At 31.3% G+C, this 18201-nt stretch overlaps 8 protein-coding genes across 8 annotated transcripts; 5 read left to right on the top strand and 3 right to left on the bottom strand. All coding sequences in view use genetic code 12, as the record gives it.

Annotated features, from left to right (window-relative positions):
* Positions 1-103: 103 nt before the first annotated feature.
* Positions 104-1777, bottom strand: CTRG_05178 (uncharacterized protein; the record flags this gene model as incomplete). Its single annotated transcript, XM_002550834.1, has 1 exon — positions 104-1777. One exon carries the CDS (start codon positions 1775-1777, stop codon positions 104-106), a length of 1674 nt encoding a protein of 557 aa, XP_002550880.1.
* Positions 1778-4870: 3093 nt separating this feature from the next.
* CTRG_05177 (uncharacterized protein) lies at positions 4871-5539 on the top strand (the record flags this gene model as incomplete). Its single annotated transcript, XM_002550833.1, has 1 exon — positions 4871-5539. The coding sequence occupies one exon, from the start codon at positions 4871-4873 to the stop codon at positions 5537-5539; it is 669 nt and encodes a 222-aa protein (XP_002550879.1).
* A 1620-nt stretch (positions 5540-7159) lies between these two features.
* ARG4 (argininosuccinate lyase) lies at positions 7160-8557 on the bottom strand (the record flags this gene model as incomplete). The annotated part of the gene is made up of 1 exon (XM_002550832.1): positions 7160-8557. The coding sequence occupies one exon, from the start codon at positions 8555-8557 to the stop codon at positions 7160-7162; it is 1398 nt and encodes a 465-aa protein (XP_002550878.1).
* Positions 8558-9476: 919 nt separating this feature from the next.
* Positions 9477-10895, top strand: CTRG_05175 (bystin family protein; the record flags this gene model as incomplete). The annotated part of the gene is made up of 1 exon (XM_002550831.1): positions 9477-10895. One exon carries the CDS (start codon positions 9477-9479, stop codon positions 10893-10895), a length of 1419 nt encoding a protein of 472 aa, XP_002550877.1.
* A 789-nt stretch (positions 10896-11684) lies between these two features.
* Positions 11685-12524, top strand: CTRG_05174 (uncharacterized protein; the record flags this gene model as incomplete). The annotated part of the gene is made up of 1 exon (XM_002550830.1): positions 11685-12524. The coding sequence occupies one exon, from the start codon at positions 11685-11687 to the stop codon at positions 12522-12524; it is 840 nt and encodes a 279-aa protein (XP_002550876.1).
* A 727-nt stretch (positions 12525-13251) lies between these two features.
* NUC2 (Nuc2p) lies at positions 13252-14679 on the top strand (the record flags this gene model as incomplete). Its single annotated transcript, XM_002550829.1, has 1 exon — positions 13252-14679. One exon carries the CDS (start codon positions 13252-13254, stop codon positions 14677-14679), a length of 1428 nt encoding a protein of 475 aa, XP_002550875.1.
* A 149-nt stretch (positions 14680-14828) lies between these two features.
* CTRG_05172 (uncharacterized protein) lies at positions 14829-15686 on the bottom strand (the record flags this gene model as incomplete). The annotated part of the gene is made up of 1 exon (XM_002550828.1): positions 14829-15686. The coding sequence occupies one exon, from the start codon at positions 15684-15686 to the stop codon at positions 14829-14831; it is 858 nt and encodes a 285-aa protein (XP_002550874.1).
* Positions 15687-17113: 1427 nt separating this feature from the next.
* CDC34 (SCF E2 ubiquitin-protein ligase catalytic subunit) lies at positions 17114-17848 on the top strand (the record flags this gene model as incomplete). The annotated part of the gene is made up of 1 exon (XM_002550827.1): positions 17114-17848. The coding sequence occupies one exon, from the start codon at positions 17114-17116 to the stop codon at positions 17846-17848; it is 735 nt and encodes a 244-aa protein (XP_002550873.1).
* Between the last annotated feature and the right edge of the window lie 353 nt (positions 17849-18201).

The raw sequence follows: 18201 nt of genomic DNA, 5'->3' as shown, positions 1-18201 counted from the left end.
AAAATTTAAAATACAAAATATTAACAAAAATCGCGATGAGCACGACGTATTATCGCGGGAACTTTTTACTTTTCTCTCTGTGTGTGTGTTTGACCTGTCAGTACTAATTGGATGTATACCGTTGTTTATTATTCAACAATTCGGGATAAAGAAACTTGTAATCATCTAATGATACCATGCATTCATTCTCATCATCAGGAATTTCATTAAACCATTTATGATCCGGGCAAAACGTTTCTATAAAGAAGCATAACCCACTATTAATCAAATCATCAGATAAGATTGAAGTACTATTATTATCCAACTGGAATTGAAACATGTTTATAAACAATTTGATATAACGTAAATCAGAATAGCAAATATCATTAACAGTGTTTATCAAAGTAATCCATATTTGATTTGCCTTTACTGTATTGTATTTAATATTCAACAATTTATGGATACATTCATGAACAGTATTGCTTTGATGCAGTTTGATCATTTGACTATCAAATTTATGACAAAGAATCAATGGAGATAACAAACTAACGATGAATATTTCATGATAAGATAAAATGAGCTTTTCAGTTAATTGACTACTACAGACAATGTGTTGATTCATAGTTTCAATTTCCAAACACTCGTCTTCCATGTAAGTTTTAATAACTGATAGGATTTTATGTTGAATCACGAGAAATATTTTGTAACTATCATTTATTTCCATTTTGTACAATACTTTCTCCAAGTCATTTTTGTTTTCAGGTTGCATAAACTCCATAGGCTTTGGTAGTGGTGGTAAACTAAATAACAGGAAATGATTAGTCATACAAGTAGGGAATTCATCCATGAATAGATTCTTCATAATTTGTTTTGAAATGATATAAATTAAATAATTCAAAGTCATGCAAAGGGATAATTTTGGGTTGAGGTTGTTATAACATGTGATTACTTCGTGTTTGTTAGATTTTTGAAGCACCTCAACGCAACAGTGTAATCGATGACACACAGCAGGAGTTAATGTATTTGTTCCACTATGATCAAGAACTTGTAGGATAAATTTTAAACTGTTTTGAAGAGACTGTGGTTGTTGTTCGTATAGTACCATTCTTTTGATGTAATTTACAATTATTGAATTGGGAACCAGAATTATATATCCAAGGATTTCTGGATTGATCTCGAATAATAATTTCCTTAATAATGCATGAGATTCTTGTGTAGATATTTCCAAAAGATTATTTAAATCAGCTAGATCATTAGTCCAAGTGGAGACCATTGTTTTGTATTGTTTGATAAGTTGACAAGCAGATGATAAGAAACTGACATAGTTAGTTAATTCGTCTTGTTTGTTAGAGTTCATGATGAAGTAATGTTCAACATAGGTTAGTTTCTTATGAGGAAGATTAATTAGTTGAAGCAGGCAGATTTTGTCCAACAGATTTACCAATACACTTATTTTCAAATAAGGGTGATGAATATAATTCCATACTATTTTAGCCAAATATGGTATCAACAGAGAATCATCAGTTGAAGGAAGGTAGTTTAATATTGGAGTCATCAAATCAATAGGTGTATCTTGTTGGTGTCGTCTAGCTAAATCATCATTTTCAATTTCTTGTTCCAAACCATATTGAGAAAGTGTTGCAAGAATACTCCGGTATAGTTGTATAAACTCCAGTAATGGTATTCTATTTGCAACATTACCATTAATGATCCCTCCTCCACCACCACCACTGCCAGCATGACCAATAGTTGAAGATAGTTTCTGAGACAATTGACCGAGTATCTGTCTTGCATTCATCTGGAAAGATTACTGGTCTCAATGGGTAGGTAGTCAGTAAACCAACAAAAGAAAAATGTGGATAAAATTCTATAGAGAAAAAAAAAATCTGGGTGATACCTTGGATGTAAGAAATTCATCAAAATGTGGTGTGTATGTGTACAGCTGTGTGAGTGTGTGAGTGTGTGTTGCAACCAAAAAAATCTATTGGACAACATTATCAACATGGTGTACTATTTTTTTTTTTTTTTTACAACCAATTTGGCTGTTTCGTAAAGCAATGAATCACCATTCACATAGAGTAATGGGATCAAATTAGCCTTAAGTTTTAGTTCCATTAGCCAAATTACTTACATTACTCCATCTCTTTCTGCAACAAGATCTAAATAAACAAATGTTCTCTGGTGTTTCGTAAATGTATGGCTAAATCCACACAATGATTTCATTCTTACAGTAAAATTAGATTAGGTAAGCGCACAATTTAAAAAATAAAAAATCTCTCACTACACATACAGTGTGGGTGGGGGACCCACTTTTAATTAAACGACAGAATTATGATTTTACAACCACACTAAACCCAGTTGCTGGAAAAGTTTTTGATGGTGGTGTATTGAGATCAACATCTTCAAATACTGGTATTTTCATAACCTTGTCAAAACAATAGGGGTATAAAATCTTGAAGGGGCTCTTGTTCTTAAATACTTTGCATTAGATAATCGCTTAAGTTTCTTGGTTATTGTAATTTCATTTTATTGTCACTGGGATATGTTTGTAATTTTACGATTTCAGTTGTGTTGCCATCCTACTTAACCTATGTAGCTAGAATGAGTTTTGGATAATCCATTGTACATTGGAGTATTCGGAAGTTAACAATTCTTTGAGAACTAGAATCAAAAGCCCATTTCATAAGTTTTGTTCATTGTCTATTTTCCCTTTTTTAGTTTGATGAAGAACCCCTTTACCGTATAATTCTGTTTGATTTCAAATTTGTGATGAAATCATCCACTTGTTTCAAGATGTAAATATTATCAACTAACATATTATTTAAAAATAACTACCAAAACGATCTGATCTATAATACCAATTAATTTTTTTTTTCATTAAAAAATATCATTGATTTAATCTTAGACAATTTCATTTCATCTTATTTTGCCTGGTTATTGATGCAAAAAATCTTAATACACAAACATTAAAACAGACTCAACAAAAGGATTTTTTTTAGAAAAATAAGAATGCCGTGTCGGTTAAAATATGATTAAGATGTGAAACTATGCATACAAGGTGAATCTAAGACGATGAGGGGGGAGCGAGCCAGGAATAATTACCACGAAGAGGAGTAAAATACAAGGGTCTAGACTTTTGATATTACTTAATTTAGTCAATTTTATCCTCGAGGTTGATCTTCTTCGCATTTCTTGACATTGAAAAACCAAATAAAAGATCCACCATGGTTTCATTAATTGATTTAAGATTTTAATCGGTCGATTATTAAGAACGGAAATCATGGAATTAAATTTCCAAGTATCCCGTTAATCTAGATTTAAATGAACTGATTTAAAGAAAAAAAACAAAATAAAAAATCAACTACATATAAAGAAAAAGAAACATCCTAGACATGGAAATGTGCCCCAAGGTACGATGACATTAGATATTCATCATTATTAGATAAATGTCTTATTAAACATGAGGGGTTCTTACAAAACATCGAAGAGATGAGTGGAGTGATTCACCAAAATAAAAAATACTAAACAATGTTTTATTATATTTGGGTGAGAATTACGTCTGTGATGAATGTGTGGGGTGAGTAGATGAAAATTAAATCGAACTGTTAAAAATGATTCATCGTATCCAATCATCCAATTGAAATCAATACATGTGTGGAGTAATAGAATCAACAAGAATAACAATAATAATCAAACGTATCCTTTTCTTGTTCATTAACTTTTCTTTTCCACACACGCAATTTGAGAGATTATAGTAAATGTATCTTTTCTTAATCCCTTTTTTGTTTTTTGTTCTTTGATTTGTGGACATTGCTCATAATACCACGATGGGTTTTGTTATGAGTTCTCCCGGATTCTTGTTCATGATTGTGATGTGTTCTATGGATCTGAATGATAATGATGATAATAATAATACTACATTGTGCTATAGAGTATTATTTTATTATAGATGTTATTTATAGTTAATTGACGTGGAAGGAAACAGAGAGAATGAAAGCAAGTAAAGAACTGCCCTGAAAATCCATGTGTATGTATGCATCTACAAACTAACAAAGCTAGATTTGGTTAAAAATAAATAATTTCATTCTGGTGGATGCACAACCACTTGTTTTATTCAAGTGTAGGACAGAATAGATTATGTTAAATTAAAATCAAGAATTAAGATTATGCACCTAGCCAACCCAACCCAACTTAACTTAACTCAACTCAACTCAACAGAACACTTCATCTACTAGTTGATTCAATGGATGGTTTTTACAATAAAAAGGGGAGAAGCCGCCACAACTACAATGCGCAATATACTGTATATGTATATGTACCAAAACGTATGAGACTTTGTTTAAGTGAACAATCTATTCATATTGCTTTTTTATATATGTATGGTGATGAAAAAGAAAAGTGAATATCTTTAACAAACCATCTAGCCAACCAAAGAAAGCAAAGCGGAGCAATACAATACCAGACATGTTAGCAAACAATGACGATAGTCTAAAAACATTTCTTTTTTAGATTGGTTACTTTTTTTTTTCTCTCTTTTCGCCCACAATGTTGATTTCATGTTGATTGCATTTTGTGCAACACTTTTATTTTAAATTTCCCTTTTTTGCTCCCATTGTAAGATGATGTACATGTATAATGATAGTCGATGAATTATTGGAAATATATATAAACCTCCCTTTCGTTCCCCTTTCTTCATCTAAATTAAATTTATAGTTCTTCTTTTTTTTCTTTTATTTATTTATATATATATTTACTACAGTTTGTCTATTTTCTTTCATTCTTAATACCTTAATTTTATATTAATCTTATTGCCATTTCATTCCTTTCTTGCACAACATATCAATATCCAACTGGGACTTAATAGACAGATATATACAAATATAATACGAAAATGATCAACTACAAATATTCGTTAACGGAAGCATTGAACAACTCATCATCTTCAAGTTCTATAGGCCATCATAAAAGATCAAACTCTGTTCATCTTCAGCAATCATCTCCACAACAACAACTGCATCCTACATTTGAAAGAAAAAACAGTCAGGAATCTTCCGTGGTTTCATTATCTGATAGATCAATAACTTCACCAATATCATCATTACCAACAACTCCACAAGATCATCAAAATACTACCATTAGACAAAGAATGAGTGAACCAATTATAGATTTAAATAAAATCACAGAAGAGTATAATAATTGTCAACGAAGATTATCTATTGCATCTATGAAGAAAGCAAATGAATCTTTGGTTCATTGGTGTCAATTTTTACAAGAGGAGGAAGATACTAGATTTTATTCACAAGAATTGAATCAAGATGGATTAAATTCTTCTAGTTCGGTGACCAATTTACCAATCACTTCAGAAATATTATTAGAAAGTTTTAATGAACATAAAGATGATGATGATAATAATAAACAAGAGGGGGAAGGTGAAGATAAAAAGGAAGGAATGCCTAGAAAGCATAATAATATTCAACTTATTAGAAATTTGAGTAGGATTACAAGGAAGAATAGTTTATCAATGATTAAATCATCAAGAAAATCAACTGCAAGTGTTTAATCTTGGTATGGTAAAATATGGTTTGTTCGTTTTAGTTTTAGTTTTTTTTTTGAGTCATTTTTGGGACATTATGATTATGTATACCTCTTTTCTTTAGTTCTTCATTATTTAGCATTTTGCATATGTTTGTATTTTTTAATTAATTTTTAATTTTCTTGAATTTTTTTTTTTACCTTGTCGTCTTGTACAGATCATAAACGAATAAACGAATTCTTGAAAGGATTTACTGAAATCCCAAAATGTGTCAAATTAGAATGTATCAATGATTTTTAGGTTTCTCTACTTTTATTTTCTTACCCGTTTTGCTTGATTCAGTGTATTTTGCATTCAACAAAAATTTGGAAGAAAAAAAAGATAACGATACTTCTGATTAAACAGTTCAGTTACAAGAACAACAAGGGGGCGGGAACAAATAAATAAAGAAAATGAAGATTATTATTGTTGTTAAAGTGGTGGTGGTTATCACCATGGTTATGTAATATTGTGCATTTGGTTGATGCATAGTGCATGGTTGTACAAAAAACCCATCACTAGAAAGAATTTAATTTAAAGCCATGTACTTTCAATTAAAGTCCTCTTTTTATTGTTATTATTAGCTCTAGATACTAACTTAGAGTTGCTTGTGGAATGTAATTTGCACACAAATGTAAGTGAAGATATAATTTGAAAATAACTTTTCATTCTTCTTGCACCGCTTTACTTTGCTTTTGCTTTGAATATTGATTGTTGATTGTTGAAAATTATCATTCGATTATTTTGCTGTTCTCTGATGTTATTCGTTGAAAAAGGGTATTGGAACACAATAACTCCCCACTAAATAAAAGAGCACAAAAGACGTTTCTTGTGGGGGAGGGAAACTAGAGGATGACACGGATACGACTGAAAAAAAAAAAGAAATAGCTCATACTGAACACCCGTGGCATTGGTTAAATGCTGAATCATCTTTTCTTTTTGGCTCAAGTATGGGTGTCTCGGAAATTCCAAACAATCATTAACGATGATCATATTGGTTCACTTTTCTTTTTTTTTTTAGTACTACATGTTTGGATTCACCATGGCTTATGGGAAAACTTCCTTGTTAGAAATAACATCTAGACCCACCCATTGTTGTTATCGATGTGTGTATATGTTCTGGAATAACAACAACAACCACAACAACTGCCCAATACCTTCAAAGTCTAGTTCTTTGTTAGTCTTTTTCGGCACTCGTCGGATTATTATACTTTGGTGTTTTATAGTTTGTATCGCATTTGAGGCAACTCATTACTCCTTTCCTTTCAGGTACCAAAAAAAATAAAAGTAAGGTACAAACAACGAGTCATAGCAATTATTATTATTATTATTGTTGTTGTTGTTAATCCTACCATCACACGATTGAAGAATATCGGTTTACCCCTTTTTGTGATCGACGAGGGTGAACAGGGACAGAGACAGGAAGGGACAAAGAGAGCTCTGCCATTTTCAAGTGAAACCCCTACATACATTTAATAATTATAACAGATGACGTATTGTTGTTTATTTGTATATAATTTTCCTAATTGAAGAATTTCTAACCGAATGATATGAAGGAGGGGGGAACAGGAAGGAAAGGGCTAGAGAGGGAAGGAGAATGAATGTATTCTAACTTAAACTAGTTTTCAAACTTTGTAATTGTTTCAAAACTGCACTCTTAGCAGTACCTCCAATAGCATCTCTTCTTTCAACACTAACTTCAAAATCAAAAGTATCCATTACATCTTTTTCAAATCTTTGATCAATTTCTTTAAATTGTTCAAAAGTTAATTTATCAATACCACTTAATCCTTCTTCTTCAGCTTTTCTAACACATTCACCAGAGATATGATGAGTTTCTCTGAATGGAACCCCTTTTCTAACCAAATAATCAGCCAAATCAGTAGCCAACATGTCCATAGTTAATGCATTCTTCATATTTTCGGCATTTATATTCAAAGTTGAAATAACCCCTGTGGCAATTAAAATAGAATGTTCAACAGTAGTAAGAGCATCAAATAATGGTTCTTTGTCTTCTTGCATATCTTTATTATAAGTTGAAGGAATTGATTTAATAGACATTAAAAACCCAGCCAATTCACCAAAGACTCTACCACTTTTACCTCTTAATAATTCCAAAGAGTCAGGGTTCTTCTTTTGTGGCATTAATGAACTACCGGTTGAATAAGCATCAGCTAATTTGATAAAACCAAATTCTGCACTTGAATAAAGAATCAAATCTTCAGAAAATCTGGAAATATGATTCATAAATAAAGTACACCAAAACAAACTTTCCACCACGAAATCTCTATCGGAAACAGCAGTCAATGAATTCCCAATAATTCCTTCGAATTCTAATCCAGTAGCTAATAAATCTCTATCAATTCCATAAGGATGACCAGCTAAAGCACCACAACCTAATGGACTTTGATTAACTCTGGTTATAATTTGTTGTAATCTTTTATAATCTTCAGTGAAATAAGTAGCATAACTACTTAACCAATGAGACCATCTGATTGGTTGGGCACGTTGTAAATGAGTGTAACCAGGCATCAATACTTCAATTTCTCCCTCGGCTCTATTTAAAATGGTTTCAATAAAACCTTTTAATTTTTTGGATAAATCTCTTAAGGATTCACGGACAAAAATTCTCATATCAGTTGCAACTTGATCATTTCTAGATCTACCAGTATGAACTTTACCAGAAATATTTTTACCAATAATTTCACCCAATCTTCTTTCATTAGCAGTATGAATATCTTCATCACCTGGTTTTTCAATAAATTTTCCTTGTTTCCATTCTTCACGAATTTCTTCTAATCCTGAATGAATAGCTTTTAATTCTTCATCATTAATTAATCCAAGTTTATTCAATCCAATTGTATAAATTTTGGTACCAGTTAAATCAGCATCATACATTACTTTATCGTAAGGTAATGAAGCATTATATAAATCCATTAGTGGATCAGTAGCTCCAGTAAATCTACCTCCCCATAATTTATTTCCACTTGGTTGTTCAGATGACATTGTTGTTAGAATAAGTTGTTGATAATTAAGCAAAGAAAGAAAGAAAAGTCGACGACAAAAAAAAAATTTTTCACTTCCTCTATTTATAGAAAAGAAAATTTCATTTTGTCGTTATTTGCTTAAGCGCGCTTAGCAAAAAAATGTGTTTCCTAATTCGTCCATCGGCTCAATGAGTCACGATGGCTGGAAATTTCCCCTTTTTGTAACAAAGTTTTTGGGTTCCTTTTGATGGGGGCGGTTGGTTATTACTCACAGGTATATGTCATTGTCTATGTTGATGATCAGCCAATGTATGTGAAATTGCCAATAATTACACATGAAAGTGTTGTGCCGTATGGTAATGACACGAGCTGTTTTTATTAAGTGGTTTCAATAGTAGCTAGCACATTTATATTAAAGTCCATTGTCACTTTCATTCTGTATAACCACAGATTGGAAAGAGCATTTCATGTTCAAGTGGTTCCCCACTAATTTGTGAGATGAATGCAAAAAAAATATGGATACTTTATACGGGTTCCAGTCAGAGTATGTTTTCAGAAAGAGACGACGTCTAGTAATATCAAATTATAGTTACTATTATAATTCAGTAGTCTTATATTCATTACAGTCTAGATTCTTTATAAAATACTGTGTCTATCAGTTGTCCAAATCCTACAAGTTAGTTGTTGTTGTGATTTTACATGAGCAAGTTCAAGGACAAATGATTTCTGGACTTTATTAACTATACAACAATCTGGGAATCATCCTCCTTGTATATTTGTCTAAGTCCAGCAGCTTTCTACCCATACCATCATCTTCACCTCGCGATGATTAGCCTCATCTAAAAAAAAAAACTATACGCAAAAAAAAAAAAAAAATTATTCAGGTCCCATCTCTTTAACCATCACCACCAACACATTCATATAAAACAAAACAAAAAATGGGAAAGATTTCAGTTAGTGATACCAAGGGTAAACAACGTCATAATCCATTGTTGAAAGATATTTCATCACAAGGGGGAAATTTAAGAACAACACCAAGATCATCAACTAAATCCCAATCATCAAAAAAGAAAAATAGTCGTAGAACCAACAATAATGATGATGACGAAGAAGGTGAAGGATTTTTAGATGCTTCCAGTTCTAGAAAAATCTTACAATTAGCTAAAGAACAACAAGATGAACTTAAAGAAGAAGAGGAAGGTATTACAAAGCCTACTTTTGCTCAATCATTTAAAAACCAAGAAGTTGTCAGTGATGATGAGGAAGAAGAGGAAAGAGAATATTCTGATTTCGAAGTAGAAGAAGAAGAGGAAGAAGTTGTATATGATGAAGAAGAAATTGAAGTTGATGAAAAAGATGCCGAATTATTTAATAAGTATTTCCAATCAAACGGTGAATCCATGTCTCAGGGACAGAGTATAAATTTGGCAGATAAAATCTTAGCCAAAATTCAAGAAAAAGAACTTCAACAACAACAACAAGAAAGTGGTAAACCAGTTGAAGATGCTGTTTTACTTCCACCAAAAGTTATCTTAGCATATGAGAAAATTGGACAAATATTAGCCACTTATACCCATGGTAAATTACCTAAATTGTTTAAAATTTTACCAAGTTTGAAAAACTGGGAAGATGTGTTGTATGTTACTAATCCAGAACAGTGGACTCCTCATGCCACTTATGAAGCTACAAAATTATTTGTTTCTAACTTACAAGCCAACGAAGCTCAGAAGTTTATTGAAAAAGTATTGTTAGAGAAATTCAGATCCTCCATTGAAGATTCCGATGATCATTCCTTGAATTATCATATTTACAGAGCATTAAAGAAATCCCTATATAAACCAGGGGCTTTCTTCAAAGGGTTCTTGTTACCATTAGTTGATGGGTATTGTACTGTTCGTGAAGCCACCATTGCTGCTTCTGTATTAACCAAAGTTTCTGTTCCTGTTTTACATTCATCAGTTGCATTAACTCAATTGTTACAAAGAGATTTCAGTCCTGCTACTACTGTATTTATCAGAGTTTTAATTGAAAAGAAGTACGCTTTACCATATCAAACATTGGATGAATTGGTGTTTTATTTTATGAGATTCAGAAATGCTGCTCAAGAGCATATGGATTTAGATAATGAGAAAGAAGCTCCTCAATTACCTGTTGTTTGGCATAAAGCATTTTTGGCATTTGCACAACGTTACAAGAATGATATTACTGATGATCAAAGAGATTTCTTATTGGAAACTGTCAGACAAAGGTTCCATCATTCTATTGGTCCAGAAATACGAAGAGAATTATTAGCTGGTAAACCAAGATTAACTGAAAATTCAACTAAAGAAGATGGTATAATGATAGATGCTTTTTGAATAATATAAGTGTGTGTGTGTGTCAATAATAGATTTACAATTTCTACCGAGTGTGAAAGTTTCTATTTACAATATTGTAGGTAGTCCTCTATTCGTAGTCATTTAATGTAACAGCAATCAATAACATACTAAAACAAATTTCAGTTCTTTCAAATAATAGCCTACAAATGTGGGGCTTTGTTCAACATTAATTTCATATGGTAATTATTCACACCCAATAAGTATCATAAATTATTCGTAGTTTGAACTTTCTAAAACAATAGGAATTGTCATCTTCATATTTATTACAACTAGTTTTGAATTACAAGGCAGTTAATTGCTTCAGGGGATGTGACAAAGTTAACCCCACCACCCCTTAAAACCTTTTCACTCGTAGTTACATAATACCCCTCCCCTCCCCTCCCCCCACATTTGGCTCTCAGATGATCATTTATCATTAATAATAGGCACATATGGAATTACTTGAATGGTACTTTTATAGTACCAATTATAAATCATCGCCTTAAAAGTGACATTTTTATTTGAAGTATTGCTGCTGTATTCACTTTTGGTATAGTTCTCTTGGCATATTGATAATTCTATAATGAAACATAAACTTCATAAGTTTCCTCTATAAACTTACGAGTTTCCAATGTTCTACTAAACGTATTATACTATTCATAGTCTTTCCAGAGTATCCCTTACGTCATTGAAATCCTACTAACGGATCAGGAGTCAAATATAAATTAACCATGAATTCTTTTTCCCAAAGCAGATAAACTAAAATAACTGCCACACACATCAATTACAATGATTACTTATTACTTATTATTACTTAGTTCATTGAAATTTTGTTTCTCATTGACATTTACCAAGTCATTAATAACTGGTGGTCCATTTACTACGGCACCACCACCAGGAATTGCTGTTTCTGATACATGCTTAGTTACAATTTATGATGGTACTATTCCTGAAACATTTACTTTAATTCCATGTCCATCAGATGTTAGTAATATTCCAAATGGTTGTACTTATACAAGACTGAAAACATTATGTCCACCAATGGATCATTGTGCATGGATTAATAATCCAGAATCTAGTTTAATTTGTGATACTACTGATTGTTTCCCTTGGGGTGCTTCTGGTGCAGAACCAACTTATTTTTGTAGTGGTACTTGGGAAGCACCTACTTTTGGTATTCCATGTGTTGAAACAATTATAACATCTTCGGTATTTACTAGATATTATACTTCTTATATTACTCATCTGGAATGTATCTCTACTCCAACTACTAATTCAAATAATGTTCCAACTTCTAAATCTATAACAGGTACTTTTGCAACCAGTACCCGTACTTTATCCAATGGATGTTTAGAAATTTCAAAACAATATTTTGACGTGATTGAATTTTCAACAACTTGTCCTGATTCAGACCCTACTCCGACTCTTTTAACAACATCAATCCCACCCGAATGTACAAATTATGAAGAAAGTGTTTATTGTCCAGACTATTGTGTAACATATATTAAGTATCATGGTAGTGATGGATTTATTGGACTTGGTAAAGGTACAATTTGTGAACCTAATGGTACTAGTTGTGATTTTATAACCACTGAAGAAACTCCATGTTTTATATGTACAAAACAATAACAATAGTTGACAACTGGTTAAAGTTTGTGTTTTATTTTGAATTATCTACTATCGTTATGTAGCTTATAATAGTCGTTCGTTAAAATATATGATCCTGAGAATATTCATTTGCAATTAGATCACAAACGAGATTGATAATTTTACAACAATATTTTTGCAAAATTTGTTTGAAAAAAAGAAAAAATCCCTACAAAAGAATTACAAAATATTACTAACAACACTCCAAATTTGTTAATTGGACCAAATCCTTTCAAACATCATCAACCTCTGACTACTTTTTATTCTCTGGCAATTTGTAATAGTTTGTTAATTGACCAAATGCAAAAATCGTGTCCTTACCAATTACCTGCTTTACAGCCAATAGAAAAAATCTATTTCCTTATTACCCAAAAATAGTATGATCCTGCATACTGCCCATAGTTAACTTTCATGAAAAAAAAGAAAAAAAGAAAACCTTGAAAGAAAACCTTCTCAGCCAATCAACAAATCGTTTATAATCTTTTCTAACCAGGTCATTCTATTCAACTTCAATACCAAAAAACAGAAAAGAAAATAAAGACAAGGAGAGAGGAACAATATCCAATTATCTATTCAATCCATATTCACATTACTATCATTGTTAAATCATTTTATTTATAGAAATCAATCCTACTTTTTTTTTTTATTTTTATTCCCATCTACCACCCAATTGAATTTATTTTGAATAGTATTCACCGAATTTATAATAATGTTAAGAATAGCCAGTAGAAGAACTAATAGCTTAAGAACAGCATCACAATTCATAAGACAATCAGTCAGATCATATGCTGCTGTTCCTAATGATTCACCAGAAAACAGACCATTGGTTACACCATTAGGTAGACAACCACAAAAATATTCATCAGAAAATACTAGTTTTGGACCAACTACATTTACTGAAATTTTAGATAATGTTAATATTACTTGGGATAAAAATGATGATCCTGATAAATTATCTAAACAAAATACTAAAATTCGTCATTTTACTATAAATTTTGGACCTCAACATCCAGCTGCTCACGGTGTTTTAAGATTAATTTTAGAATTACATGGTGAAGAAATTGTTCGTAGTGATCCTCATGTTGGTTTATTACATAGAGGTACTGAAAAATTAATTGAAACCAAAACTTATATGCAAGCATTACCATATTTTGATCGTTTAGATTATGTTTCTATGATGACTAATGAACAAGTTTTTGCATTAGCTGTGGAAAAATTATTAAATGTTGAAATTCCATTAAGAGCCAAATATATTCGTACATTATTTGGAGAAATTACTAGAGTTTTAAATCATTGTATGTCTGTTTTAACCCATATTATGGATGTTGGTGGTTTAACACCATTCTTGTGGGGTTTTGAAGAACGTGAAAAATTGATGGAATTTTATGAAAGAGTTTCTGGTGCAAGATTACATAGTGCTTATGTTAGACCAGGTGGTGTTTCTCAAGATTTACCAGCTGGTTTATTAGATGATATTTATATGTGGGCTACTCAATTCGGTGATAGAATTGATGAAATTGAAGAATTGTGTACTGATAATCGTATTTGGAAAGATCGTACCATTGGTGTTGGATATGTTTCAGCTGAAGATGCATTGAATTATTCATTATCAGGGGTTATGTTGAGAGGTTCAGGTGTTCCATTTGATGTTCGTAAATCTCAGCCATATGATGCTTATGATTTAGTTGATTTTGATATTGCTGTTGGTTACAATGGTGATTGTTATGATCGTTATTTGATTAGAATGGCTGAATTTAGACAATCTTTAAGAGTTATTTTCCAATGTATTAATGATATGCCAGAAGGTCCAGTTAAAGTTGAAGATTATAAGATTTCTCCACCTTCTAGAGCTGTTATGAAAGAAGATATGGAAGCATTAATTCATCATTTCTTGTTGTTTACTAAAGGTTATGCTGTTCCAGCTGGTGAAACTTATACTGCTATTGAAGCACCAAAGGGTGAAATGGCTGTTTATGTTGTTTCTGACGGTAGTGAAAGACCATACAGATGTAAGATTAGAGCCCCAGGTTTTGCTCATTTAGGTGCTCTTGATCATATTGCTAGAGGTAATTTGTTGGCAGATGCTGTTGCTATTATTGGTACTATGGATTTGGTCTTTGGTGAAGTCGATCGTTAATTTACTCTATCTTCATGTCTGCCTTATAGTTAGTTTCTTATAAAAAAAAAGCAAAAGTACTCATTAAGAAACACACACACGCAAATGTATATTATTTAATTTATTATTATTATTATTATTATTACTATTATTATGAGATAATCTAAGTTTTAGAATACCGTTCTATATAATAAATATAATGAACTTGCTGCCCCACCTAAAATAGCAAAAGTTCTAAACATTGAACCATCATCATCTGGATGTTTTGGAGGACGTTGATATAAATTTTGATAAGTTGAAGCACCAGAATAAGTAGTATGAGTACCAAATTTTGGGGAATTTTTATTAATTAAATTTTGATTATGTCTAATCATATTAACATGACGTAATAAATGTTTAGTTTTAGTTTCTTCCAGAATTTTATCATGATTATTACGATTTATTTGATTTAATATTTTAATTTGAGTATTTTTATCAAGGACTTTATTAATTAAATGTTGTTCAAATTTTAAATTTCTTTGAAGATGTTTTTCATAATCAAAATGTGGTACATCAAATCTATCACCATAATTAACATATTCCCCAGAAAATTTTGAATCTTTATTCATATGATCATTATGATATTTAATTTTATGTCTTTTAGTATTTAATCCCAGAGCAGTATAATGATGAGCAGAAGATGGTGATGAACCAGAACCTGATTTTGAATAATATTTAGCCTCTCCATAATATTTATTATTCCATTCTCTTTTATGATTTATATTTAAGGATTGATCATATGCTTTTTTCTTCTTGATATCTTTTAAAATTTCATAAGAATTTATCATTTTCATATATTTCTCCTTCATCACTTCTCTTTCATCGTCAGATAAATGTTGGTTTAAATCAGGATGATATTGTTTCAGTAGTTTTCTAAATTGTAATTTAATCTCTCGAATAGATGCACTAGGAGAAACATCTAGAATTTGATAATGGGTTAGATTATTAGAAGTATGAGTAGCAAACAGCCGTATAGTATTAACAATCATGACTTGCCTTTAGTTAGTGGTGATACTAGTAGTTGTAGTGATAATAGTTGTAGATAGTTGCTTTATCTTTGACATTTTTTTTCTGTTTTTCTGTTTTTAAACCCCAGGTTAAAGAGGTACAGATTTTTTTTTCTTTTTCTTTTCGGATTAAGAACGAGAACGGTATGGCAAAGTCCATTATCGGAGATGATGCAAGCTGTGGTGATAGTTGATTCGTATGAAAGATAAACCACAAATGAAGGTTATATTTGATCACAAAACGTTTAAATACATGTTAGTACCTTAATTTGTTTCACACACACACAGAAGGACAACAATGGAAATAACCATCGGTTGTTGTTTGATGGATAATTCGGTCACAAGGATGAATAAAACAGGACATCTGATGATGGACTTAATAAAAAATAAAAGATAACCTACAAATCAAGAAATAATGATTTATTCAATTAAGTGCGAGTACATAAAAGTCGGGATGGTTATAAATTTACTCTACTCAACCAATCATTTGGTCGTATTCCAATAAAAAAAATACATCATGAGCCATGGTTATCACTCGTGTGTGTGTGTGTGTGTGTGTGTGTGATTGTGTGCATAATGGAATGACGATCATCAGAAGAAAATTGTGGCCGCCGGGGGTTGTCTCTGACTCACGTGCTCTATTCTCCGAGATAACTCTTACATTCCTTTTTATAAAAGAGTTATTAATACAGCAGCAACATTCTCCTTAAAAAAGATTATCAACAAATTAGAATGCAAAGGCGGGATAAGTTAATGATGTGTGTGAATGATTAGTAGTTTACCACTGAAATAAAATGAAGCAGATCAATACACGTGATTACTCGTCATGTGCGTTACATAGTGATGAGTAAGTGAGTGAGTTAATATTAGTTAGTTAGTTAGTAATCATCATCATCATCACTATCATCATCATAATGAAAAGAAATTTTAATTTATTTAAAAGGGTGGGTGAACAGTGATGGTCGTGTACACGTTGACAGTGAGTTTCTTTTTTTTCTCTCTCTTTTGCTGTTGTCTGGGAACTTTCACCACACACGCTTACACACACACAACACTTTACAAGTTCCAATGGCTGACAAACAAGACAACAAAAAAAAAAGTGGAAACCCACTCACAACAATTTTTTCTTTATTTTTATTTTTATTTTTGACAACACTTTTTCTTACAAATCAAATCAAATCAAATCAACAAACCCAGACAACCCAGACAACCCAGACAACCAAGTACTTCTACTGCTACAACATTAGAAAGGAAAGTATTCAACAAAAGAATCAATACGCAAACTCATATTTACAACAAAGTGCAGACAAGATATTTTGCTCACTTTGACATCATTTCCATCATACTCCTCCTCCTTTAATCAATATCAAGACAACAGCAACAACAAATACTACTACTAATACACCATCATGTCATCGAAATCAGCAGCAGCCATCTTACAACGACAATTTAAAGATTTAACTGATCCTAAAAAAGGAATCCCATCATTCCATATTGAATTGGACGATGATAACATTTTCTTGTGGAATATTGGTGTTATGGTATTAAATCCAGATTCATTATATCATGGAGGTTATTTCAAAGGTCAAATGAGATTTCCTCAGGATTTTCCATTTTCACCTCCAAGTTTCCGTTTCACTCCTGCATTATATCATCCAAATGTTTATCGTGATGGTAGATTATGTATCTCTATATTACATCAAGGTGGGGATCCAACCAGTGATGAACCAGAAAGTGAAACTTGGTCACCAGCACAAACTGTTGAAAGTGTTTTGATTTCAATCATTTCATTATTGGATGACCCAAATGGTAATTCTCCAGCCAATATCGATGCTTCTGTTGAATTTAGAAAAAATTTCCCAGAATATAAAAGAAGAGTTTTAGCTGAAGTTGAAAGAAGTAAAAAAGATATTCCTGAAGATTTTGTCATGCCAGATGATGCAACAAACGCTTATTCTAATAATTCAGGTATTAAAAAAGATGTTGTTGAAGAACAAGTTGATGAAGATTTTTGGTATGAAAGTGATGAAGATGAAAGTTTTGATGAAGAAAGTTTAATGGATGAAAATATGGATGATGATCAATTTGATGAAGAAGAAGAAGAAGAGGAAGAAGAACAAGATGAAGACATGGGTGGTAAATAATACATCATAATAATATTACCCACAAACTACAATCCAAATTCATATTAAAAAAAAAAAAAAAGTAAATGATTATTATCAATGGGGTTTTATTTTCTTTTTCATTAATGATTTTTTTTTTCTTTTATTAAATTTAATTTCTTATCTTTTTTCTTCCATCAAATTGCTTATTTTTGGAGGGTTGATACTTTAATACCCTTTTGTTTTGAAGGTTATTTCCTCCTACCGTTTTGTTTAACGATTTATTTCTCTATTCCTTTGGTCATATTATATTATATTATTATTGTTATTGTTAATTGGTTCTCATTATTGTTTGAAGTTATTTTTTGCATATATTCTTTTTTTTTTCTTAGTTG

Source organism: Candida tropicalis (assembly GCF_000006335.3).
Source record: "Candida tropicalis MYA-3404 genomic scaffold supercont3.7, whole genome shotgun sequence".
NCBI lineage: Eukaryota > Fungi > Ascomycota > Pichiomycetes > Serinales > Debaryomycetaceae > Candida > Candida tropicalis.
The sequence above is the reverse complement of the archived record's forward strand: the minus strand, read 5'-3'. Positions and strand labels throughout refer to the sequence as shown.